Source organism: Nycticebus coucang, chromosome 21 (assembly GCF_027406575.1).
Source record: "Nycticebus coucang isolate mNycCou1 chromosome 21, mNycCou1.pri, whole genome shotgun sequence".
NCBI lineage: Eukaryota > Metazoa > Chordata > Mammalia > Primates > Lorisidae > Nycticebus > Nycticebus coucang.
In genome coordinates this window covers 57331679-57357778 of record NC_069800.1, presented here as the reverse complement: position 1 = coordinate 57357778, position 26100 = coordinate 57331679, and the positions used below count along the sequence as shown (strand labels likewise).

The 26100-nt window shown below is 46.7% G+C and overlaps 1 protein-coding gene across 1 annotated transcript in view; it reads left to right on the top strand.

Annotated features, from left to right (window-relative positions):
• Positions 1-26100, top strand: part of ATP9A (ATPase phospholipid transporting 9A (putative)) — a 138367-nt gene that overhangs the window by 10530 nt on the left and 101737 nt on the right. The window contains exons 2-3 of the mRNA XM_053574054.1: positions 20761-20905; positions 22916-23029. Of these exons, the coding sequence (XP_053430029.1) occupies positions 20761-20905; positions 22916-23029 (259 nt within the window). The remainder of the gene's footprint in view (positions 1-20760; positions 20906-22915; positions 23030-26100) is intronic.

Genomic DNA, 26100 nt, shown 5'->3' with positions numbered 1-26100 from the left:
GAGTTTGAGGTTGCTGTGAGCTGTGATGCCATGATACTCTACCAAGGATGACAAAGTGAGACTCCATCTCAAAAAAAAAAGAAAAGAAAAAGAAAAGAGCTGTGAGAGCTAGGCCAGAGCTAGGCATGTTGGGGGCCAGGCATGGTGGCTCATACTTGTCATCCTAGCATTCTGGATTGCTTGAGCTCAGGAGTTCAAGACTAGCCTAAGCAAGAACAAGACCCTGTCTCTACTGAAAATAGAAAATTAGCCTGGTGGCTAGTTGTGGCTAGTGCCTGTGGTCCCTCCTCCTCTGGAGGCTGAGGCAAGAGGATTGCTTGAGCCCAGGAATTTGAGGTTGCGGTGAGTTAGGCTGATGCCATGACAACTGTAGCCTGAGTGACAGAGGAGACTCTGTCTCTAAAAAAGAAAAAAAAAAATTCAGCCAGTTATCTCCCCTGTGCCAGAAAGGAACATAATAATATGCAGAACATTTAAAAAAATTAGCATACAATTTATTTATGTGAAGAATTTTACAAAGATATACTTATAAAAATATAAGAAGCCAAGCATTTAATGGAAAGGACTCAATAATATGAAATTTGGGTTCTTCTGGAGGTTATAATATATATGATGTGGTGGGCAGCCTAATGCCCCCCCACTCCGTGTCCACATTCGAATCACATATGGTGTTGTTATATTACATGGCACATGTGATGAAGTTAATGATCTTGAGATGGAAAGATCATCCTGGATCATCCTTGTGGGTCCAGTTTAATCACAGAGCTTCTTAAACGTGAGCAATGGAGGTAGGAGAGTGAATGTCAGTTAGGGACAGATTGGAAGATGCTGTGCTGTGCCTGAACATGGAGGAAGGGGCCACAAGCCGGGGAATGCAGGGCCTCTAGATGGGGGAAAGCAAGGAGCCTACAGAGGACGCAGCCCTGCTGACATCTTGATTTTAACCCCAGGAGCCCCATTCTGGACTTCTGGCTTCTGCAGCTGTAAGATAATACATTTGCATTGTTTTAAGCCACTACAGTTGCAGTAGTTTGTTACACTGACCGGGTGAGGCTGCTATAGACAGGTGCGCACTGCTGACCTTGGGAGCAGATCCCTGCGCGAGGCTCCATCCCGTGGAGGTGACTGGCAGCTGGGAGGATGCATCAGAGGCATTTCAAGGCTCATGCTTACCTTTTGCCTGAGAACACAGACTTAAATCCACATGTCTGTGTGACTCATTCCTTGACTGTGGAGGAGAAAAATGAACATTTATTCTTATTTTATCCCACAAGGATCTGCAGTGTTTTGGCTTTGAACTAGTATTTCCTTATTTACATTGCGCAATGGCCCTTTGATGATGTTTTTTTTAATCCTTGTTTTACTGGTAAGGAAATTAAAATGCCCTTTCTCTTTGCCGCGATGGAGGTAGTGACTCTCATTATTCTTAGGAGTTATGTTCTAGAAAGTCACTGCGAGCACAGAATTATCGAATGCTGAGCCTTTCCTCCTGGGGATGGACAAGGACAGGTTCCTACAAGCCTCTGGTCGCAACATCTTTGTCAGCTGATCAAAACGGAACTTTGTTTTAGGTGTTTTTCTGTTTAGAGACCCCCATATTTCATATATATTGTTGATGGACTGACTTGAACTCACAGCCAATAGCACTGTAATTCCTCCTTCAACAAGCTTCTCAAACACGTGTGGTTTTGGTAAGGAACATCCAGCCTGTCTGGGCTTAGGAGCATTCGCCAGCACTTCAGCATTGTGCTGTGGGGGGTGAAGTGCGGTGGGCATTTGAAATAGAGAAATCACCAAGAAAAAGCACAAAAATGTAAAACATACGACAGTAAACAGATCATGGAAACGGCTCTTGTTTACAGCGTGTGAGTGGGGAGGGAAGGCGGAGCGAGTCTTGTGCAGCCTCAGCCAGAGGCGTGTGGGTGGCGAAGCTCAAATTTTGGCCACACAGCATGTATCTATGAATGTCTTTGAAAGTGCTGTGAGTATTGATTTGGGTTCTCGAGTTTTAGGGAGCAGATGCATTTGCAAACACAGAAATGGCAGATCCCAAGGATCTGCTGTGTATGGGGTGTGTGTGTGTGTGCGTGTGTGTTAGTGCCCTTCCTTTGAGAAAATGGAGGCAGTGTCAGGAATGTAGCATACTGCTTGTTTTAAAATCCTTTCCTTGATGGGTGGAGGTAGTAGTAGGCATACAGCATAAAGGGGGATGTTCAGGGGAGAGGGTGTTGTTGGTGGGTGAAATCCAGACATCCCCAGACCTTCCCTTTCCAAGGTGGAAGAGTTGAATGGAGCTTTTCGCCCCCTTTGGATGAGAACAGTGGAACCAGGCTTGGCAGCCGTCCATCAGGAAGTGATCTCTGCGTCCGCTACCAGCTCCCCAGCTGCACTTGCACCATCCACATCCAGTTAGGGAGTCCCTTTGCTGACCAAAACCAGACCAGGTGTTCTCTGCCTTTGTGGAGACTGGGGTTGCCTCATTCTAAACCCAGAGGGGGACTCTGAGGGATGGTGCGTGGACTCTGGAGCCCCATCAGTCAGAGCTTCCCTGGGAAGAGCTCTCCCAGCTTCTCAGCAGCCTCTGGGGAGGGCAGGTCCCTGTGGGCCAGTCCTCAAGGAGATGGGGCAATGCTTTGAGCTTGACTTCAGCTACACGTTGGAAGGAGGAGGCAAAGCATTGAACCTCTTTGGACTTTTGGGCCTTTTCAGAACAGAAATTTCTTTTGGTATCTTTACTTAGGTGCGGTGATGAAAGTCAGTGAGAAGGGCTGGCTGTGTTCTATGGCTGCCTTTGGGAATGGACTTGAAGTACCTTTTAACTTATGACAGTGGTGTATTTTGGTTTAATTTGTAAAGAATAAGACCAGTTATAATACTTTTATTGTTAATTATACTTACACAGTTGTCATGGTGCTGATTTTATTAATAGTGGTTGTTTAATGTATGTAAGTTTAGAAGATTGATACGCCAATAAAGATTGGTCAGTGGGAAACATTGCCAGCAATCACTTTTTTGGGGGGAACTCAGCCAGACATTTAAGTCTTAGTAATTATTTCTGTAGTTCCTTCTGTTTGTGCCGAATGATAATTTGTTGTCTCCTTGCAATTATGGCAAGAACTTTCCTTTTAGAATTCATTTCAGTGAAGAACAGGGAATCAACTTAAAGTCTGAAATCAGTTCTGTTAATGAGGTTTGTAGATGCCCCACGTCATGTTTGACATTCAGGAAGTAGTGGCCTACGCTAAAATGCCACGGTCAGGCTAAAAATATAATATTATTCCTACAAGAGGAGGGAAATAGGATAATCTGGTGATGCTCAGAGATTAAAAATTCTTTTCCTATTTTGCCAAGTTATCTACAGAAGTCATATTTTTAAGCAGTGATTATGAGGTTGATTGGGGAATGCTAATGCTGCTTTCATTTTTGTCTAAACAGTGTTCTAGGGGGTGATGAGGACAGTTGGAAGGGGAGGAGGAAAAAAAGGCTTCTAGTGAGAGCTGGATGCTCTTCCGTCATCCCAGTAAATTCTCTGTGGTGTTGGGCGGGGCCTGTGGCTCAGTGGGTAGGGCGCCGGCCCCATATGCCGAGGGTGGCGGGTTCAAACCTGGCCCTGGTCAAACAGCAACAAAAAATAGCTGGGAGCTGTGGCGGGTGCCTGTAGCCCCAGCTACTCGGGAGGCTGAGGTGAGAGGATCACCTAAGCCCAGGAGTTGGAGGTTGCTGTGAGTTGTGACATCACAGCACTCTACTGAGGGCGACAAAATGAGACTCTGTCTCCAAAAAAAAAAAAGTCCCTGAGGTGTTTGCTGAATGTCAGGAAAGAGCCAGGTGGCTGCTGTCCCTAAGGAAGAAGCAGTGTGTAGTGTCAACAGCGCCCTGCTCATAATATGCCTGGCAGGAACCCCCATCCTCCATCAGCAGTTTGTGGTGACGAGAGATGAAGTCAGACCCATCAGGTTAGACGTCAGTGACTTTCAGCCTCGACATTCCTGGCATTTTGGGCTCCCTAATGCTCTGTTGTGGGGGTCCTTCTGAACCGTAGAATTTTTGGCACCATCCCTGGACTCTACCCACTAGACATGGGTAGCACCTTCCACGCCCCCTTGTGACAATCAAAAAATGTCTCCAGACACTGCCAAGGGACCCTTGGGGTTGTCTCACCCAGGCCCGGAGCACTGGGCTACGGAAGTTGACGTTTACTATCAGTGACTGTGTTTCTTACTGTCCTTTTGGCATCTCTTCTTGTCTTTACAGAAAAATAAAACCACCCTCCCCACCCCCAAAAAACTATTGGGGGAGAAATTCATGCCTGGGCTATGACTATGAGGTCAGGCTTTTTACGAACTGAGGAGCGCTTAGAAGAAACATTACGGGCTGAATTCCCTCCTCCTCCCCAAATTCATATGTTGAAGCCCTGACCCAAGGACATGGGGACTTTGAAGAGAGGAGCAGTTTAAAATGAACCTTTAGGGCGAGCCCACATCCAGTCTGAGTGGTGTCTTTCTAAGATGAGGAGTTTAAACATCCAGAGAGACATCAGAGGAAAGACCCCACAAGGACACAGCCAGAAGGTGACCACCCTCAAGCCAAGGAGAGAGGCCTCAGGAGAAATCAAATGTGCTGACACCTCACTCTGGGCTCACAGTGTCCGTGACTGTGGCAGGTTACAGTCCTGCTGTTTGGGCATCCAGTATGGGGGTTTGTTATGGCAGTGCTCGCCCACTACGACTGGGAGCAACTCATTCATTGCCATTTTGGTAGGTGTGGTGTCGCTTACTGTGATTAGTAACTTTTTTTTTTTTTGAGACAGAGTCTCACTCTGTCACCCTGGGTAGAGTGCTGTGGTGTCACAGCTCACACCAACCTCAAACTCATGTGCTCAGGTGATCCCCTTACTTTAGCTTCCCAAGTACTTGGGACTGCAGGTGCCTGACACGATGCCTCCTTAGTTTTTTTTTTTTTCTATTTTTAGTAGAGATGAGGTTTCACTCTTGCTCAGACTGGTTTCAAACTCCTGAGTTCAGGAGATCCACCCACTTCGGCCTCCCTGAGTGCTAGGATTACAGGTGTGAGCCACCATGTCCCGCCTATTAGTGAATCTTCATTCATTCACTTATTTATTTATTTATTTATAGACAGCGTCTCACTCTGTCGCCCGCGGTAGAGTGCCATTGGCTTCATCGTAGCTCACAGCAACCTCAAACTCTTGGGTTCAAACCATCCTCCTGCCTCCGCCTCTCGAGTAGTTGGAACAACAGGCGCCTTTCACAATACCTGGCTAGTTTTTCAATTTTTAGTAGAGACAGAGTCTCACTGTTGCTCTGGCTGGTCTCGAACTCTTGAGCTTGGCCGATCCACAGGCCTTGGCCTCCCTGAGTGGAGGGTTACAGATGTGAGCCACCACACCCGGCCTTGTCTTCTTTATTTCAGCTATTCTGATAGGAGTGTAGTGGCATTACCAGAAGTTTATTTTTAATTTGTGATTTTTGGAGAGTGACTTCCTTTTCTTGAACTGAGATTAAGTGTTTTTTTTTTTGTGTGTGTGTTTTTTTTGGCCGGGGCTGGGTTTGAACCCGCCACCTCCGGCATATGGGACCGGCGCCCTACTCCTTGAGCCACAGGCGCCACCCATGAGATTAAGTTTTAACCTCATAGGTTGGTGACACTGAACTTACACTGGCAAGGTTGTCCCATCACACTACCCTTTCTTCCTCGGCGTCTCCAGCTTCCGGAGAAAAGACTGTTCTTGAGTAATACATGCTATAAGGGAAATAGTAAAAATCGATACATTTTATTTTCCTTTAATTGAGAAATTGAGCGCATGTGTATGTAAGAAAAAAATTGGAGCACGGAGAAAACTGATCAAGGAAATCCTGGTGTTATTTTTTCTTCAAAGACAACCCTGGTTAACATAAACATTTTGGTAGGTGATGTTTTCTTCCCGTCTTATTTGTGTGTGTACATTGTTTTATGAACAGGAACCACGTACCACGGGGGTTTTTACTTTTTCCACTTAGCATTTTAATTTTCTGCAAATGGTGAACTTTACCAATGACATTTTAAGTGGCAGTGTAGATGTCTCTAATTTACCTAGCCAATACCTTATGTTTTTATAAGTTGATGCGTATTTTATTTTGACCTCTCAAGTAATATTTTCATTCTGAGTGCCAGCCCTTTGAAGGGGAGTCACTCCAAAAGCTAACAAAAGGAAAGCTGAGGCACTCCCCACCTCCCAGGCCTGAGAAGTCACTTACCTTGGGTTGGATGAGCCTGGTTAATAACGTGACACTCAAAAAACAGTTTTGTACCTGACGCCACAGAAAACCGGTGAAATCTTGACTCTGACCAGGTGTGGTGGCTCAAGCCTGTAATCCCAGCACTCTTGGAGGCCGAGGAGGGTGGATTGCTTGAGCTCAGGTGATCAAGACCGGCCTGAGCAAGAGCAAGACCTCGTCTCTGAAACTAGCTGGGCGTTGTGGCGGGCACCTGTAGTCCCAGCTACTTGGGAGGCTGAGGCGAGAGGATCACTTGAACCCAGGATTTTGAGGTTATTGTGAGCTGTGACGCCACGACATTCCACTGAGGGCGACAGAGTGGGACTCTGTCTAAAAAAAGAAAAGAATCTTGACTCAGTTTTGGACATTTTGGAGGATTTCCAGCTATTTTTGAGAAAATCTAGAACTCGAAGCTTTATACAGTCACCAAAAAGTGAAGAGAAATTTATAGGCTGAAGACTTAAAATAACCAGTGCTGACCATTGCATTCATTCCCTCTGCCAGTGTGTACTGAGCACTATTTTTTCCCTGGCATTTTACTGTGGAGGATATAGCAGTAAACACCAGAGACAGACATCCCTGATGGCATAGAGCTTGCATTTTTATGATACATAATGGTGTGTTCTCCTAAGAATTTGTTAACTGTGGGTTTCATAGGGGCCAGTGCCACCGTCCCAGGTATTTTAAGTGGATTGTCCTGTGGTTTCTGTGCATGGTGCAATGGTAGCTGCTGTCATCATTCTGTCCTCCAGGCAGCTGAGCTCAGAGGGGTTAAATACCTACCAGCCCAGGTCCCATAGCTCTCCAGATGCTGCATTCTTGTCCCCCAGCCTCAGCTCAGGTGTCTCTTCTGAGAGGCTGTCACAGACCGTCCACTCCACCAGACCCACCTCTCACTGAGTGGGGCATATTTTTTGTTTGCTTGCACCTTTTTTTCTCTTTTCTTGTTTTCTGTTCCTACTTTGCTTCCCCATACAATGAGCCTCCAACCGAGTAGTGCCCTTCTTGTCTTACACGTATCCTAGTGCTTAACGCAAAGGCTGGCATGGGGCAGGTACTCAGCAAACGTCCTCGGACCGAGTCAATGAAGAGTGTGAGTCCCAGTTCCAGGGAAGCCCGGCTGGTCCCAGCATCCTTAGTTTTATTCAGAACCATTAATAACCCCATGGGGTGCTGTGTGTAGTGGGCGGTGCACCCAGTGGGCTTTCAGCGAGGTGCACGTTGGGTGTTGGAGACAAAAGAAGGAAAAACTGCAGGACCCCTTTCTGCACAGAGAAAAAGGGCGTCAGGCCTTTCTTTTCCTCCCATCCTCTCTCCTTCTCGTCCTTCCTTATCCACATGGCCCATTGCTTGAGGGGGAAAGCTGCTGATGCACCTACCTGCCTCTTCTTGCCAGAGCCTGGGTCACAGATCGCAAATGGATCTTGTATTTACTTGTTGGCTGAAGACACCCCCATTATAGTCCTAGCAGCTTTCTGAGCAGCCGTATCACCAAGATTTCTAAAGTTTCCCAGAAACTGCATTAACTGGGGCTGAGCCTTCATCAGACAGTCACTAATGTCGTCCTGAGTAGCAGTGAGCTGTATTGTACCAAGTGATAAAATGAGGGGCTTGTGGGACTAGGGCCTTGCAGGAGAGAGACCCTCACACAGCAAAGCCAGAGCAGGTTGGCATGGCCCAAAGGGAGGACCCTGCCAGAGAGCCCTCTCCCGCTCTGGGGCTCTGGACAGGACTTTTAAACACAGGGGTTTTATTTTTCCATTGCAAAAGTAATTTTTGTTACAGAAAAATTAAAGACGCAGTAGCTAGAATTGTATTTAAAGCCCTACCTCCCATCGTTAAGATTTAGGTCTTCAGATCTGTATCTTTTTTTAAAAAATCTGTATCTTTAATGGATGATAAGTGACATTTCAGTTAATTTGTGCTGTTGTCAATTACAACTTTGTAGGGGTGATTTCGATGTGTAAACTTTTCACTGCATTTCAGAGAATTTTCAGAGGCTGGATTTCCAAGTTGCTGGGTTAAATGGGATGTGAGGTGCTCAAGGGCCCTAACTGCTTGTTTTACTAGGTGGCTTTCTGGAAAGGCTCAGCTATTTTACACCCTGTGACAGCCTGAATTTTCCCACATGCAGGCTCAGGATTTGGGTGATGGCTTTCTTCACCTGCCATATTACATGATAATGCTCTGTGGGGGTAGTGGGTGAGCTTAACTCCCCACAAGTCACTAGTTATATACATGTTTGTAAGTCTGTAAGCATTCAATAAATATGAATGAATAAAGAAAAGTCTACATACAGCTTCTCACGACAGGGCTATGTAGATAACAGGACCAAATGCAATAATGCCTTATTTCCTTGCCCAGGGTAGGGGTCTGTAGTGTGGACCTGGAGCCCAGGGTGGCGTTCCCTTGTAGCAGGGACGTTAAGGAAGGTGTGAACGCTCTGCCTGCTGAGTGCACTTGGACACGTGAGCCTTCCTCGTCCTCATCCTCAGCATCTCTGCTCCCGGTCTCTAGAGGTAAACTCCTTCCAAAAACAGGTGTTGCAACCTCTGGCATTTTACTAGCACCTTTCTGGGGCTGTCAAAGCTGTGCCCAAGGTGATAGCATTGCTGTCCCGGGGCTGCTGCTCAGGTCTCCGTGGGAGCAGGGAAAGGAAAATAGGTTCCTAGCGGAGGTTGGTGGTTCCCCGAGGCCAGGGCTGGCTGCTGAGAGTCTTCAGAGGTTAGGAGCGTGGGTTTAAGCAAGGCTGTCTTGGTTCAGGTTTGTGCTCCGGCTGTATGACCTGGGGTAGGTGAGTTGCCCTCTCTGAAAAATGGGCCTGATAGTAGTGCTCAGTGATTTTGAGGCCTTTGATGAGTTAATGTGTGTAGAGTTCTGAGACCCTCAAGTGTGTGGCCGCAGAGAGTACAGCAGCAGCATTGGCATCGCAGCAGGGTTGGGGGCAGGAGGGAGGCGGGCTTGGCAGTGCTTGTGGGGTCCCCTGGGTGTGTTCCTGCTCTGTCGCTGTAATTTGGGTTCCTCTCTAAGTTGCCATCTAGATGATTCGGAGGGAACTTTCATAGTCTACAACAGGATGAAATCACCAAACTCAGCGGCTGCGAGGGCTGGCTCTGGGGTCTACCAGCTGGACTTACATCCCGGCTCTGCCCCTTACCAGCTACGGGACCCTCTGAGGGACAGTGTCCTCACCTGGGAGAGAGGGAGAGTAAAAGCCCCCCTGTTGGGAGGATGGAGAGTGGCAGCTCACCGTGAGGGCTTGGACACAGCGCTCGGCATGCACTGTTCATGTTTTTACTTATCATCTTGGTGTCTGGGGACCTGCCTTCCCCTGAATTCTATTTGGTTCTCTGGTGTCTTACAGGTTAGTGCTGTGTGCTGGGCGCTGGCCAGGTGCTATTACTTAGACCTGTTTTAAGGTCTCTATGACCAAACATCTCAGACGAAATGTAAAGCATGGTGTAAGCTAGGTGTGCCAGGCCCAGTGAGAGGGCCCAGCTAAGTGAGTGAGTCATCAGCCAGCGCCTAGTGACAGAGCATCTTCTGGGGAATGGCCTGTGACTTCTCACCCACAAGCTCAGGGCCAGGGCCTGGGACTGCCGATTGAGAGCCGTGAGCTATTTGGATAGCAGGGTGAGGTTTTTTTGTTTTATTTTTGAATTAAAAAAAAAAAGTGTACTCAGTCACAGAGTCACATAGTTCAATGTTTCAAAGTCACATGCAGTGTTTGTTTTTCCATTCTTGTCATATTTCACTTAGAAGAACGGTCTCCAGTTCCATCCAGGTTATTACAAAAGGTACTACTTCACCATTTTTCCTGGCTGAATAGTACTCCGCGGTGTACATGAACCACATTTTCTTTTCCACTCATGTACTGAGGGCTGCTTGGGCTGATTCTTTGTGATCGTGAATTGTGTGGCAATAAACATGTGAGTGCAAACATCCTTTTTGATAAAATAATTATTTTTCTCCCCTTTGGGTAAATAAATACTCAATGTGGGATTGCTGGATCAAGTGGTAGGTCTACTTTTAGATCTTTGAGCTGTGTTCATACCATTTTCCATAGAGGCTGTACTAATTGGCCGTCCCACCAACAGTAAGGCTTCCTTTCTCTCTGCATCCACATCCCCGTCTCTGAAATTAAAAATAAAGTCACATGTAGACGAGTGAATCCCCTGCCAAGTCAGCTTCTTCCCCTCCCCGACTTGAGTCAGCTACTGCGTTTCTCCCCAGGCAGCCTCTCTTATCAGTTTTTTCTGTGTTATTCCAGAGAATTTTTAAGCACCTACTAAAAATGCCTGAATGTATTTTTATATCTGTACAGTTAAGTGAAAACACACATTTAATTTTTTCCTTTTTTAATTCAATGATTGGTATGCCTTCCGCTGTACAACATTTTTTTCCCACGTAATAATACACCCTGGGCTCATTCCCTATCAGTATGTAACATTCTTCTTCATTCTTTATAATTATTATTATTATTACGTGGATCATCACAAACATTTTGAAATACACAACAATCAAGAAATGTATTCCTCACGGACAGAAACAAATGAAGCCCTTTCAGCAACACCAGTAAGTCAAGCAGGTTGACACTTGCACGGCTGAATCGGAAAGGACACTGTCGACTGTGTTTCTTGGAAGTGAAATAATGGACCATAACACAGCCTGTCTCAAAACTTTTTATTTATTTATTTATTTTTTGAGACAGAGCCTCAAGCTGTCACCCTGGGTAGAGTGCTGTGGCATCGTAGCTCACTGCAACCTCAAATTCTTGGGCTTAAGTGATTCTCTTGCCTCAGCCTCCCAAGTAGCTGGGACTACAGGTGCCCACCACAACGCCCGATTACTTTTTTTGTTCTTGCAGTTGTCGTTGTTGTTTTAGCTGATGGGGCCAGGTTTGAACCTGCCAGCCTCTGTGTATGTGGCCGGCACACTACCGACTGAACTACGGGTCCTCCTCAAAGCTTTTGTAGTGACCTATTTTAATGCCTTTATACTATTTCATTGAACGGTATCATAGTTTGTTTAACCAGTCTATCACTGATGGGCATTTAGATTTTTCTAATGGTTTGCTAGTGCTGGCAATGTTATAGTGAACAACCTTGAACACGAGTCCTTGGGCTCATGTTTGTCAGACTATATGGAATATCTTGAAGTGGGTGTGCACATTTGTACTTTTGACAGTTACTGCCAAATGCCCCTCCCTGAGGCTGTGCTGATTCAGACCCTCCCTGCAGTGAGAGTGCCTGTTTGCCGTCCTGACCAACACAGATGTAATTCAACTTTTTGACTTTCCGCCTAGTGCTAAAAGAAAAATGCTATCTCTGTATGGTTTTATGTAATGGCTAAAGACTAAATCAGTTGCCAGTGTTGGGAAACTATTTCCACTTCAGAATCTGTTTTGTCTTTGTCTTGAAGAATCGGATGGTCTGTTGTGCTGGCCTTGTGCCGGAACGCACCCCGGCAGGGTGGAGGTGTGCCCCAGCCCACGGGCCCCATGTTTATTTTTATTCATTTATCTTTTCATGTGGCCTGCTGGGCCCCTGTAGGTTTGAGTTTGTCAGTCCTGTTCTAGAGAGAAACAGAACTTCTCTTTGTGAAGCAGAGTTGGTTTTGGAGGATTATATAGAAGCTGAGGGAACAGGTTTGCAGAAGGAAGTCTGGTGGGAGTGAGTCTCACAAAGGGATTGGGTTGTTGGAGAAAAGTGGAATGTGTAGAGAAGACGGGAGGGACCTGGGGCATGCCTCCCTGGCCTGCTGCGGGGCAGCTTCATAATGGAGCAGCTGGGGTAAAAAGGTGGGAGCCTTGGATTTGAGTTGTTGGGTTTTTTTTTTTTTTTTTTTGGAGACAGAGTCTAACTCTCCAGGCTCGAGTGCTGTTGGCATCAGATTAGCTCACAGCAACCTCAAACTCCTGGGCTCAAGTGATTCTCCTGCTTCAGCCTCCCCAGTAGCTGGGACTGTGGGCACCTGCCACCACGTCCAGCTATTATTTCTATTTTTGCTACCAAAAATAGCAGGGTCTTGCTCTTGCTCAGGCTGGTCTCAAACTCCTGAGCTCAAGGGCTCTTCCCACCTTGGCCTCCCAGAGCACTGGTTTTACAGGTGTGAGCCACTGCGCCTGGCTTGTAATTATTCCATGATTGTGGGGGTGGGACCCTGTGGGAGTAAAGCTTTAGTAGGAAGAGTCATGCCTTTCTGGGTCACAGGAGACCAACAGGGAAAGAGTGGGGATGGGGGAGGTGACACAGGGAAAAGTTCTGCCCTTCCTGTCTGTCCCTTCCCTCAGAAGCGCTGGTGCTGAGAGCAGGGTGCATGAGTATTCGTTGCCCAGTATTTTTCCCCAGGCTTACAGTAACTGTATTATTTTTATTTAAGTATAGAATGATAAGTATATAGTGTTTGCTTTATACATTTCCCCTTGCACTTAATCGGTGATCTTGCGCAGCCAGTGTGTGTATCTCGGTCTCATTCTGGGAATTGCCCAGGGCGTCTCTGTCATTTCCAGGGCTTTGCTCTCTCCTCGCTGCTGTGCACACCCTGGTGCATTGCCCTTTGCTCACAGGACTAGTATTTGTATATGATGCGTCCTGGAAGGTCTGAGCTTTACCTTTAGGGAGAAGTTGCCATGTTGACTTGGCTTTTCTCAGGAGGTGGCAGATGTATCCCCGTTTCTCTTCCTGCTAGTATTCTTGTGGCTAGAGATAGATCCAGACTTCAGAGGACTCATTTCCTTCTGTGCCTCCTTCCTGACTGCAGATTTTATCTCCTCTGAGTTAAAGTAGAATCTGGCCACTTAGGTGTACTTAGAAGGAAGAGCCCCGGTTTCCTTTCATACCTTCGCTGCAGCTCCCTCTAACTCTGCTCCCTGCCCCGAGGGATCTGTGCTTAACAGCTGCTGTCCTCTGCAGTAGCCAGTCCCTTAAATTGATGAAGTAGCATTTAAAGTTCACATGTCAGGTGGTCGACAGCCGCATGTGGCCGGTGCCCACTGTGTTGGGCAGTGCAGAGATAGGACATTCCCGTCATCACAGACATTTTCAGGGGCAGTGCTGCTCCAAAGCAGGGTTCTCAACTTCAGGACTGCTGATAGTGGGGCCAGACAGTCCTCAGTTGTGGGGACACTGCCCCGGGCATTGTGGGTATTTAGCACCATCTCTCGTCTCCACCCACACAATGCCAGTTGACATATCTTGTCCTGCAGTGTGACAACCAGCCTATCTCTAGACATTGCCAAGTGCTCCCAGGGGTCAAAAATCACACCCCTCCCCTGTTTTGAGAATCACTGCTGTAGACTATTCTGTCTGTACTGATACATTGATTTTAATTTTATTTTTTGAGGCAGAGCCTCACTTTGTCACCCTTGGTAGAATGCTGTGGTGTCACAGCTCACAGCAACCTCAAACTCTTGGGCTCAAGCGGTTCTCTTGCCTCAGCCTCTCAAGTAGCTGGGACTACAGGCACCTGCTACAACGCCCAGCTATTTTTAGAGATGAGGCCTCACTCTGGCTCAGGCTGGTCTTGAACCTGTGAGCTCAGGCAATCCACTTGCCTTGGCCTCCCAGAGTGCTAGGATTACAGGAGTTAGCCTCCGTGCTCAGCCCTGATTTTAATTTTTCTTTCTTTTTTTTTTTTTTTTGCAGTTTTTGAACCCGCCACCTCCAGCATATGGGGCCAGTGCCCTACTCCTTTGAGCCACAGGCGCTGCCCTTAATTTTTCTTTTTTTTTTTTTTTAGAGACCGAGTCTCACTTTATGGCCTTCAGTAGAGTGCCGTGGCATCACACAGCTCACAGCAACCTCCAACTCCTGGGCTTAAGCGATTCTCTTGCTGCAGCCTCCCGAGCTGGTTTGAACCCGCCACCCTTGGTATACGGGGTCGACTGAGCCACAGGCGCCGCCCCCTTAACTTTTCTTTTTAATCTTCCTGGATCTGTCCAGTGTCAGATCCTCTAGCTTCCTGAAATGTTGGTGTCATCACAAGCAATTGAACAAATACAGTAGAACCTCTGCAAGTTGACCACTCCAGGGATTGTAACTGGTCAACACATGGAGATGGTCAACAAAAGGAACCAGGCCCAGCGTACTGATAAACACATGGGGCGCATGTATGGTTTAGGAAAATTAGGTCAGTGTAAGGGGGTGGGCAGTGCAGGGAGGTGGTCAGCTGTGGAGGCTCTGCTGTATTTATGGGGTGCCGACTGATTGTAGGCGCGCCCTGTGGCAGAGAGGCTCGTTGCTGTGGTGGCCAACTCATTTGTATTTCAGCCAGGTTGCATAAAACCACTGCATATCTGCTCAGCGGCCCATCTGCTGTCAAAACCTTTGTTTGTTTTACAGTCAGATCATAAAAAAATCCATTTTGTTTTCCTTTATATAAATGGTCTAAGCAAGAAGCAGTGTGAATTATATTTTATATAAACTTACTTCTTAACCTAGTTGAATATTTGCTTTCAACTTTGCCAGACTCTCTCACACAGGTGAACATTGTTTCATGGTTTCTTTTTTTTTAATCTGGAAAAAAATAGTTAAAGTGAAATAATATCTACTATTAATTGAGTGGCTGTTATGTGCTATGCCCTTTATATATATAATGTCTAATCCTCCAGGAATTCAGCAAGGCAGGTCTTATTATTATTTTTCAGGTAGTAAAAGTGAGAATCAAAGAAAAGGAGCCCCAAGCTGCACAGCCTGGCTGGCGCAGGGCTGGGTTTAGTCCCAGGGTTCTCCCCCGTAGCCCACATGACCCTGCTCTTTTGACACTGCCATTCTTGGGTAGTAGTTTCTCCTTCCGGCTCTTTAATAATTTCTCGCTGTTAAGGGATTCTGTTTTGTAGCTCATCTCCCAGCTGGGAATGCAGAACATAAGTTTCCTGTTGTGGCAAGTGACAGTTCGGTTTGGTGTTAAGAAACAGCTGTGGCAGCTATGACACCAAGGGGACAACTGCCACAATGCTACCCTGGACACCGCTCCTCTGGAGCTTCCGGTGGCTGAAGTCCCGCATTTGGACATGTAGGGTGTGGTGGCAGCTGCCAGGGGAACAGAGTGTTGGAGAGAAACGCGGTAATGGATCCAGTCATGGACAGAGACCCTCCCTGGCGGCCACCGCTTCTGTTTGGGCAGATATGGGAGAATTTGGTTGCTTGTAAATTTGCCACCAAGCTTGAGGTTTCCACCTTAGGAAAGCAGCTCCAGAAATGTGAGCAGGTGACGGTTCTTGGTGCTGCAGTGACAATGTTTAAGAAGGATGCAGGGACTAAATCACATTGAGACATTTAGTAGAACATTCATTTCTTATTTCTTTTTTCAATTCTCCTTTAATATTTAACAACGCCCCCCGGCTCGGCTCCTGTAGTTCAGTGGTTAGGGCACCAGCCACATACACCAAGACTGGAGGGTTTGAACCCGGCCCGGGCCTGCTAAACAACAATGACAACTACAACAAAAAAAATAGCCGGGTGTTCTGGTGGGTGCCTATAGTCTCAGCTATTCCAAAGGCTGAGGCAAGAAAATTGTTTAAGCCCAAGGATTTGAAGTTGCTGTGAGCTGTGAAACCATGGCACTCTACCCAGGGTGACATAGTAAGACTCTGTCTCAAAAAAAAAAAAAAAATTAATAACCCTATCAGGGCCCCCTTCATTCATTCATTTATGTTTTGGAAACTGAATCTCACTATTACCCTTGGGTAGAGTGCTGTGGTGTCATAACTCACTGCAACCTCAAACTCTTGAGCTCAAGTGATCTTCTTGCCTCAGTCTCCCAGGTAGCTAGGACTACAGGCTCCCTTCACTATGCCTGACTATTTTTCCTATTATTTTTAAAGATGGAATCTCGCTCTTGCTCAGGCTGGTCCTGAACTCCTGAGCTCTGAGGATCCACTGCCTCGGCCTCCCAAAGTGCTAGGATTATAGGCGTGATCCACCACGCCCAGCCCAGGACCCACTTTTTAACATCAAGCCCTTGCTAGTATCTCCACAATGAAGAGCAGGCTTCACGCTCAGCACCACTGTCGCTCACAGCACGCAGCCAAAACTAGGTGACATGGTTTGCTTTTCATTGTACTGATTTTGTTGTTTATCTCTGATTTATAGCAAATGATACTGGTTTCCATTTGTGCTAGTGGTGTGAGCTTACCTTTTCAAATAAATTTGTGTAAATGAGGTAAATCCATTTAAAACAACTACAGTAGAACCTCTGCAGATCGGCCACCCAAGGGACTGTGACAAACTGGGCAGCACACAGAGGTGGTCAGCATGAGGAAGCAGGCCTGCTGTACTGATTCACGCATGAGGGGCGTGTCCGGTCTATGAAAATCAGGTCAACTTACGCAGAAGGTCAGGGCAGGGAGGTGGTCAACTGTGGAGGTGGTACTGTAGTTTGTACATAGAATCTAGAGTCGGAGTTCTTACCCTGGGCAGCAGTTGCTCATTGGGGTGGATAATCCTCTGTCGCAGAGGTTGTCCTGTGCCTCCCTGACCTCCCCCCTCCACTAGATGCCGGGAGCATCCTCTAGTTGAGATAACCAAAAGTATCTCCAGACATTGCCCGTAACCCACCCATCTTGGAGGCACAAAATCGTCTTTAGCTGGGAAACACTGATGTGAGCCATTCAGATTTAGACAAAATCAGGTACCCTGTTTGCCCAAAAATAAGACAGTGTCTTATTTTAAGGTGTGCTCCCAAAGATGCGCTAGGTCTTATTTTCAGGGACATCTTATCTTTCCTGTAAGTAGGTCTTATTTTCAGAGGATGTCTTATTTTTGGGGAAACAGGGTAGGTAGAAAGTAGAGGTATTTACATTTCATAGAAATCCTGTGTGTGTATGAAAATGGCTAAAGTTTGAGAAACTGTGTTTAGGCAGGTTTCCCTCTTGTGAAGTTCACTTAATAAGGCTCCTGTGTGCACCCTTTGGGGTGGACATCATTTAAGAGTGAGGTGGAAGAAGATGTCTCGAAAGGGATGCTGTCAAGCGGTGCTATCAGCAGCACCCTCAGCCGTGAGGGAATGTTCTCTATCTGTGCAATCCACTGTACTGCCACTGGCCGTATGTGGCTATGGAGCATTCCATGTGGCCAGTGACTGAATTATTTTAATTAATTAACCTTATTTATTTTTTGAGACACCGTCTCTGTCACTCTGGATTCAGTGTCCGTGGCATCATAGTTCACAGCAACCTCAAACTCTTAGGCTCAAGCAGTCCTCCTGCATCAGCCTCCTGAGTAGTTGGGGCTATAGGTGCCTGGCACTGGGCCCAGCTATTTTTTCTATTTTTATTAGAGATGGGGTCTCGTTCTTGCTAAAAAGCTAGTCTCGATATCCTGAGCTCAGGTAATCTCAGCCTCCCCGAGTGCTAGGATTACAGGCCTGAGCCACCACGCCCAGCCCCTTAATTAATTTAAACTTAAAAATAGCCACACCTGGGAGAGGCTACCAGGGTGGACCGCAGAGCTGTAATGAAGTTAGAGTGGAGATGGTAAGACGCAGGCTTCCAGCTCTGGTCACCTTTAGGCATTAGAATTGAGCACACACAGAGCCAACTGGAATGCGTCTTTAAGGATGGTCCAGCCACATGGCAGGCAGGAATCTTAGGAGATTTTGGGTGGTAGGAACAGACATCCAGCTGAAATTAACTTAAGCAAAGTAAAATAAAACCCAATTTACTGATTCTGAGACTGAAAGTCTAGCGATGGGTAGATGTTTACCCTCTACTATTATGAATTTAGCTGAAAAATAATTTTCGTCCCAGAGACAATAGGTAGAATGCAAAAGAACGTCAATGCTGCTAAAAGAATATGCAGAAAAAGTTTTCCCTACTCCTCCTTCCTCCAAGGGAGCCAAAGTTATCAGCTTGTGGTGGAGATTGTGAGTGTGCGAGTCGTCTTCTGCCTGAATATCCTCCTGCTTTTGTGCAGAGAATGGATTTGCAGCTCTCGCCTTTTGATTCAGCGTACCTTGCAGATTGGACCATGTCATGCACACAGCGCCGTCTTATTCTTTAGAGGCTATTGGGAATTCTGTTTTGTGGATGATCCCTGTTTATTTAACCAGCTGCCCTCTGATGAGCAGTGCTGTGGTCTGAATGTTCGTGTCCTTTCAAAATTTATATGTTAGAATCCTAAACCTTAACATTATACTATCATGAAGTGGGACATTCAAGGGGTGATCAAGTTGTGACGGTGGAGCCCTCATGCATGTGCTCCACTCCCTTGTAAAAGAGGCCGGGGACCTCATTCATCCCTTCTGCGGTGTGAGGACATAGAGCGGGTGCCGTCTATGGGAGCCAGCCTCACCAGACACCAGAGCTACCCGTGCTCTGATCTTGAACTCTCCAGCCTCCAGACCATAAGCAATACATTTCTGTTGTTTATAGATTCTCCGTCTAGGTGTTTTGTTATAGCAGCCTGAGTTTACTGGGACACGTGCTTAGGGTTGTTTCCCGTCTTTTGCTGCCACTGTGCTGTGGTATCTTGTGCACCTCCACGTGGCCATAGATTCAATAATGAGTAAATAGCTTAACTGGGTGACTCACTGTGTTGAAAGAAACAAAACAGAAAACTCACATCAGCCATCAACCTGACAGTTTGTGGTTCTCTCAATTCGTGTTTCATCTTTCATTAGAAACTTAACCACTGTGGAATCATCATTACAGGACTCTTACAGGACGGAGGGAGAATGACGGCTCATGCAAGGGTCAGTTGTATCCATCCAGGAAGGTGTCTGCAGATAGAGTGGTGTGTTCCCTGTCCAGTGACTCTTCCCTCCTTCCTCTTCCTCTCTCCGTCCCTCTGTCTCTCTGCATTCAGTGGCATTCAGTGAGTGTTCACTGATGGATTTGCATTGAAGAGCAGGGGAGTGGGGAGAGTGGTCTGAAGCTTGTGTGTGTCTCTGGCTTTTGGACAACTGTCAAAGGGGCCAACAGGAATGAGTTCATCCAAGTGGAGCCTGTCCTTAGCAGAGCCAGTCTGTACCCTGACTCGGGTTATTGGAACGAGGATGCTGTTGGTAGGAAAGAGCATTGTGTTTGCTCATGGAGATTTTGGGCATCTAAGCTGGCTCACTCGTCTATAGGGTCCCAAAATGCAGAGACTGGATTTGCATACTCTGTACCCCTGCAGCCCACCAGGGCCTATCCTGTAGGAAGAAGGGGAAAAGGAATGCCCGTGGTGGGCAAAGAATTATGTGAGCCGTAGCTGCCAAATCTGTTTTGTATCACTTCAGCTGGTGACATCCCCGGGGCCTTCTCCTTCCCAGCCTGTAAGTACTGGGGTGGTGAGGGGGACATCCCAGCGTGGAATGTTTTTGATGGCAGGGCTTAAGGCTTACACTTCGTGAAATACCTCATGTAAAAGCAGCTGTCCTGAACACAAGCTGCCCTTTGGGGGTTTTCAGAGTGGCTTTGTTTCCAGAGCTGTCCAGATTCCCAAGTGTTTCCTTGCCTTATTTGAGGGTGTCTCAGGAGCAGGGTTCGAGTGGGTTGGTGCTACCAAGCTGTCTCTCAGGAAGGCCAAGTTAGGGGCAGCATTTTAGGTCAGTCTCCCGACAGCTGGTGTGCTGGCCCCTCTCCAGGTTATTTTGGGCTCTGAGACATCGTCTTTCCAGCTCACTTCTCCAGCGTGTTGTTGAAAAGGAGAGCCTAGGCTGGAGAGGAAGTTTGTCCCCCCCTTCTCCTTTATTTAGTAATTTTAGTGTAACCAGCAGCGTGGACAGCTTGGGGCAGTGGAATAAGACTGGCCCGGTGCAGGGCCCCGTTCAGCTGTTCCTCACATCTTGGCAAACTCGGATGTTGTATTGAACTGTTTGGAGCTCCCTCTCTCTGTGTGATGTGAATGTGATAATTGTGCTTATTGCAATGTATGTAATCGTTTAAATCTTTGTAATTTTAAATGAATCCTACTTTTTGGAATACAATTATGTGTCAGATAGTGATGTTTTGGTCAATGACAAACTGCATGTATGATGGTGATCTCAAAAGATTCCAACACCATCTTTCTACCATATGTTTCCCTGGTGTAGACATGTTTGGATTCACAGCGCTTATCACTGTGCTAAAACTCCCGCCTTGCTTTGTGTTGTAATATGCTAGCGATTGTGTGCCGTATAGCCCAGGCGTGCCACAGGTGATACTGTGTAGGTGTGTGCAAGTACGTTCTGTAATGTTCATGCTGTGGTGAGATCACCAAGGGCTCATGTCTCAGAAGGTATCCCCAGTGTTAAGCAGCATGTGACTAGAAATAATCTGGGAGTGGGGACAAAGCCTTTTTTATTTGGACCATTTCTTAAGAGCCTCACCTCTGTTTCTTTGAAATCTCACTGAGGTATGCAGCCTCATATGTGGCTGTGGTCCTGACCCAGTAAAGATGCTTTAGAGAAAAATGTTCTGACAACAGGGAACAGATATGGGTGTGGGCGGGGCTTTGGTCGTATGGGCGGGGCCTTGATGCTGTGGGTGGGGCCTTGATCTATGGGCCTGTCTATTCCACAGGTGCTGTGAGTGGCTGAGATGCTGCGGTGGAGGGGAACCCAGGCCCCGCACTGTATGGTTGGGGCACCCCGAGAAGAGAGACCAGAGGTATCCTCGAAATGTCATCAACAATCAGAAGTACAATTTCTTCACTTTTCTTCCTGGGGTATGTGCAAGCAAGGACTACTTTATTTTCTTTTTCCTGTTACAAATATGTACTTGGTACCAGTCTTAAAAGTCTGAGATGCCCATCCAGATTTTGCAAATACCCTGTGTCTTCTTTATACCACCTTAACCACTGCTTAAATCCTCCTCCCATAGTGGCACATTATAGGCAAGTTGAGAGACGGAAGTATAGTGAAAAAAGTAAGTTTTTATCCTACCATCTAAGAAAACTTCTATCCATATTTTTGCTAATAAATGGTCCTGGGTCATAACACTTCTACGGTTACTTATACAAATCCGTGGGCATGTACTCAGCAAACCTTCCCCCCCAACACATGCAGAAAGTAAATATTTTTATCTGCCACTGGGGCCTCTACTTACATACTCATTGACTTTGAGAAGCAGGGCAGCAATCAGCTCCAGTGCAGAAAGGAAAAAGTGGCTGTGTTAGATAGTGTGTGTTAATGCAGAGGCACAAATCTATTATTAAAGGTCAACTTGAATTTTTTTTTTTGAGACAGTCTCACTATGTCACCCTCAATAGAGTGCTGTGGCGTCACAGCTCATAGCAACCTCCAACTCTTGGGCTTAAGTGATTCTCTTGCCTCAGCCTCCCAAGTAGCTGGGACTACAGGCGCCCGCCACAATGCCCAGCTATTTTTTGTTGCCATTGTCATTGTTGTTTAGCAGGCCTGGGCTGGGTTTGAACTCACCAGCCTTGGTGTATGTGGCTGGCACCGTAACCATTGTGCTATGGGCGCCAAGCCTGAAGGACAAACTTTTATTTCACAGAAAGTCTTATGCACACTAGGGCCACCCTCCTCCCTCTCCTGGTTATGCCATCTGGAATATGTGGCCACCAGAGTCGCTGTGGTGGGGCAGGTCACAGTGGTTCTCAACTGCCTGAGCCTTGAAGAGACACTACCAGTATGTGACCACTAGTCATGTGGTATTGCTGTCACTCCCAGGGAACATGGCAGTGGTCAGAACCCTGCCAGAACCCAGCAGCCACCAGAGTGGGACTCTGCTGTCCTCTATTTTTTGGAGTTGAGATCATATCATGGTCATAACTTTTTATCTTCCTTTTTGGACTCAACCTTACAGCATAAGCATTTCTCGCTAAACCCTCTCCCTAAACAACATTTTGAGTGGCCTACTTGTCCTTACAACATTTGTAGTTTAGGCTTGGCGCCTGTAGCTCAAGTGGCTAAGGCGCCAGCCACATTATACCAGAGCTGGCAGGTTCCAATCCAGCCTGGGCCTGCCAAACAACAATGACAACAGCAACAGGCGTTGTGGCGGGCTCCTGTGGTCCCAGCTACTTGGGAGGGTGAGGCAAGAAAATCACTTAAGCCCAGGAGTTGAAGGTTGCTGTGAGCTGTGATGCCACGGCACTCTACCCAGGGCGACAGCTTGAGGCTCTGTCTCAAAAAAAAAATAAAATAAAAAATGTAATTTAAGAAATAAAACCTGGGAGGCCAAGGCGGATGGATTGCTTGAGTTCCTGAGTTTGAGATCAGCCTAAGTAAAAGTATCTACTGAAAAAAGAAAAACTAAGGCAAGAGGATTGCTTGAGCCTGAGTTGAAGGTTGTTGTGAGCTGTGATATCACAGTACTCTACTCAGGGCCGTGACAGCTTGAGACTGTCTCAAAAAAAGAAAGAAAAAAGAAAAATAAAACGTAACACAGATACGGCTGACGCTCCTATGGGCCTTTCCCATTGGTTTTCTCCTAACCCCTAACCCCCAACAAGCAACCACTATCTTGAATTTGCTCTTTACAATTTCCATGTATATCTTTATTTGCTTTTTTACTTTTACAGAAAATATTTTTTTACCCATATGTGTTTCCTAAACAACATATGGAAGTGTTTAAGCTTTATGTGTAAGGTATCTTGTAAATTTTGTTCTTGGGGAGGAATGTTTTTAAATATTTTCCTTGCTGCTAAATCTTCCCAACTTCATCAGGCAAGCCCTGAATGTCTCGTTTCTGTTGTTCCTCTACCTTCCAGGTGCTGTTCAACCAGTTCAAATACTTTTTCAACCTTTATTTTTTACTTCTTGCCTGCTCCCAGTTTGTTCCTGAAATGAGGCTCGGTGCACTCTATACCTACTGGGTTCCCCTGGTGAGTAAACCGGCATTGTTTGTTCAGTAACCTTAGAGGTTTGGAAACAGAAAGTTCTTTGTTTCTCTTACCCTGGCATCTGGAGTGGGACAGGGGCCTTTTAAGGGAAAGGAAGCCCTCAAGCCAACACGTTAGGATTCCCTTCATTCATTCAGTCAGTCAGCAGTTCAGTCATTCACTATTTCAACAAATATCTATTGCATGCCTTCCTACACGGCGCTGTTCTGGACTCTGGGAATACAGTGGTAAGTGAGAAAAAAAGGAATCTTCTGCCCTCGTTGATTGTGGTACATTGTGACCATATAAATCCCAAACCCTGAAATCCAAAATGCCCTACAGTCTGGCCGGCGTGCAGTGGCTCATTTCTGTAATCCCAGCACTCCGGGAGGCCGAGGTGGGTGGATTGCCTGAGCTTAGGAGTTCCAGATGGGCCTGAGCAAGAGCGAGACCCCATCTCTACTAAAACTAGCCAGGTGTTGGGGCTGGCACCTGTAGTCCCAGCTACTCAGGAGACTGAAGCTCAAGAGTTGAAGGTTTCTGTGAGTTACGATGCCACAGCCCTCTCCCCAGGGTGACAGAGTGAGACTATATGTCTCAAAAAGAAAAAAGGAGACATTTGTAAAAGTAGAAGACATGCAAGCTCCTTTTAAAGAAACCAAACAATGACCTTGTCTTGCTTTGGGGGCCAGCAGGTGAGAGGTGATAAGGACAGTGCAGAAGTCTAAGGAGCAGGGGGAGGCAGTTGCTGAGGAACCGGGGAGCCACGTCTCTACACCATGCACGCTCAGACCCCACACAAGTTACGCCAGCAGCTCAAGGGGGGATCTTTCTTTCACACAAATAATAAGGATGCTTTGAGGATGTGAGAAGAGTCCTTTCTTTCTCTGAGAGGGGAAATAGGCTGCTAGGAACAAGAGAGAAGTGTGGAGAACCTTTCCCTTGGACAGCAGTCGTTTCCGTATGTGTTGGGCAGCAAGCCTCATCACCTGTCAGCAGGTGCCTGTGCTCTCAGCCTTCACCTCACAGACTGAGATGCTCAGATACAGCCTTGGGAGAGTGACCAACTCATGTCTTGCCCAGATGTGGCCAGATGCTGCTCCTGTCTGGCGTAAACATGGACCAGGAGCTACCAGACCCAAAAGTTAGAAATGTGAGAGTTTTATATGAAACACACATATTAATTTTTAAATTTCAGAACTGTTCACTATGTACTTATATAAAATCAAAGCATAGTTATTTAACAAAGTCTACCGTGTATATAAAATAGCTGGAGTGCTGTGACGTCACTGTAGCTCACAGCAACCTCAAACTCTTGGGCTTGAGCAATCCTCCAGCCTCAGCCTCTGGAGTAGCTGGAACGACAGGCACCTGCCACAATGCCTGGCTAGTTTTTTTTCTATCTTTAGTAGAGACGGGGTCTCTCTCTTGCTCAGGCTGGTCTCTAATTCCTGAGCCTCAAACAATTCACCCACCCCGGCCTCCCAGAGTGCTGGGTTTACAGGCGTGAGCCACCATGCCCAGCCTATCGCTGATCTTTTAGAAGTGTAGTAGCAGAGGCCGAGTGTGATGGGTATGACAGCACAGCACTCTATTGAGGGTGACAAGGTGTGACCTGGCTCAAAAAAAAAAAAAAAAAGAGAGTAGTTGCTTGAAAGGTAATACATTCACATGATTCAAGAAACACACAGATGCCCTACTGAAAATCTGCTTCCATCCAGGTCTGCCCCTAAAACACCATCTTTAATTTCTAATCCCGCCTTCTGGTTTCTTTACAAACAAGCACAATGAATGAAATTTTTGCACCTTTTTCCCTTTTTAGGAAAAGAGTAACAAGGTACACCTCGTTCAGAATCATTTTTTCTTTTTAATTTCCAGTGTATCTTTTGATTTTTAAACACTGATGACTCAAAAACATCTAAAACAATACATGGACTAGACCTGCCCTCTTTCCAGGTGGTCTGTCATGCAGGCTGGCCCTTTGCTGTCTCTGGTCTGAGGTGAGGATACTTCTTAGCAGCTGGCACTGTTGCCTTCTGAGCTCCAGGGTCCCGCCCACCCCAATCACCTCCTGCCCAGCCCCAGCATGAAATACTTAAGACCCCATCGCTCAAGCCTTGTCTATTGGATTCTCTTAAAAACCAGATCCTATGGCCCACTCTACAGCCTCTAGAGTGGCTTCTGTTCATTTTTCTTTTCCTTTTTTTTTTTTTTTTTTTGTAGAGACAGAGTCTCACTCTACGGCCCTCGGTAGAGTGCCGTGGCCTCACACAGCTCACAGCAACCTCCAACTCCTGGGCCCAAGCGATTCTCTTGCCTCAGCCTCCCGAGTAGCTGGGACTACAGGCGCCCATCACAACGCCCGGCTATTTTTTGGTTGCAGTTTGGCCGGTGCCGGGTTTGAACCCGCCACCCTCGGTATATGGGGCCGGCGCCTTACCGACTGAGCCACAGGCGCCGCCCCTTCTTTTCCTTTTTTAATTACAGAGGATCTCATAATATTAGAGAAAAGTTTGAAGAACCAAAAAAACACACAGCAAGCCTGATAAAAATCATGTGTGCAGCCACATCCCTGAGATGGCCCGTTTATGGTTCTGGTATATTTCCTTGCAGCCTCTTCTTACTCAAGCACGTATTTTCTGTAACTACAATGTACATTCTAATAAGCTGTATATTTCCTATAGATGCACAGGTTTTGTGCATGTCAGTCGGGATCACAATGGTGTCTGTGAAGGCGGCTTGTGTCTCCGACCCTCTTACCTTTGGTATCTCCGTGGTGTGCGGTTTAATCTTTTTCATCCCTTGGCTTTATTCATCTGCTCAGCCCTGGTACAGCAGAATCTCACACCTAATGGGTTTTGGGGTACAGACATCTGAGCAGCCTTCAGCTTCATTTACATTATAACTGGTGTCTATGGTGGCAGGGGACCTTAACCACATTTGGCATACATTTTTTTTTTTTCTTGTTGAGGCAGGCTCTTGCTCTGTCCCCCTGGGCTGGAGTGCCCTGGCGTCATCATAGCTCACTGCAGCCTCAGACTCTTGGGCTCAAGTGATCCTCTTGCCTCAGCTAG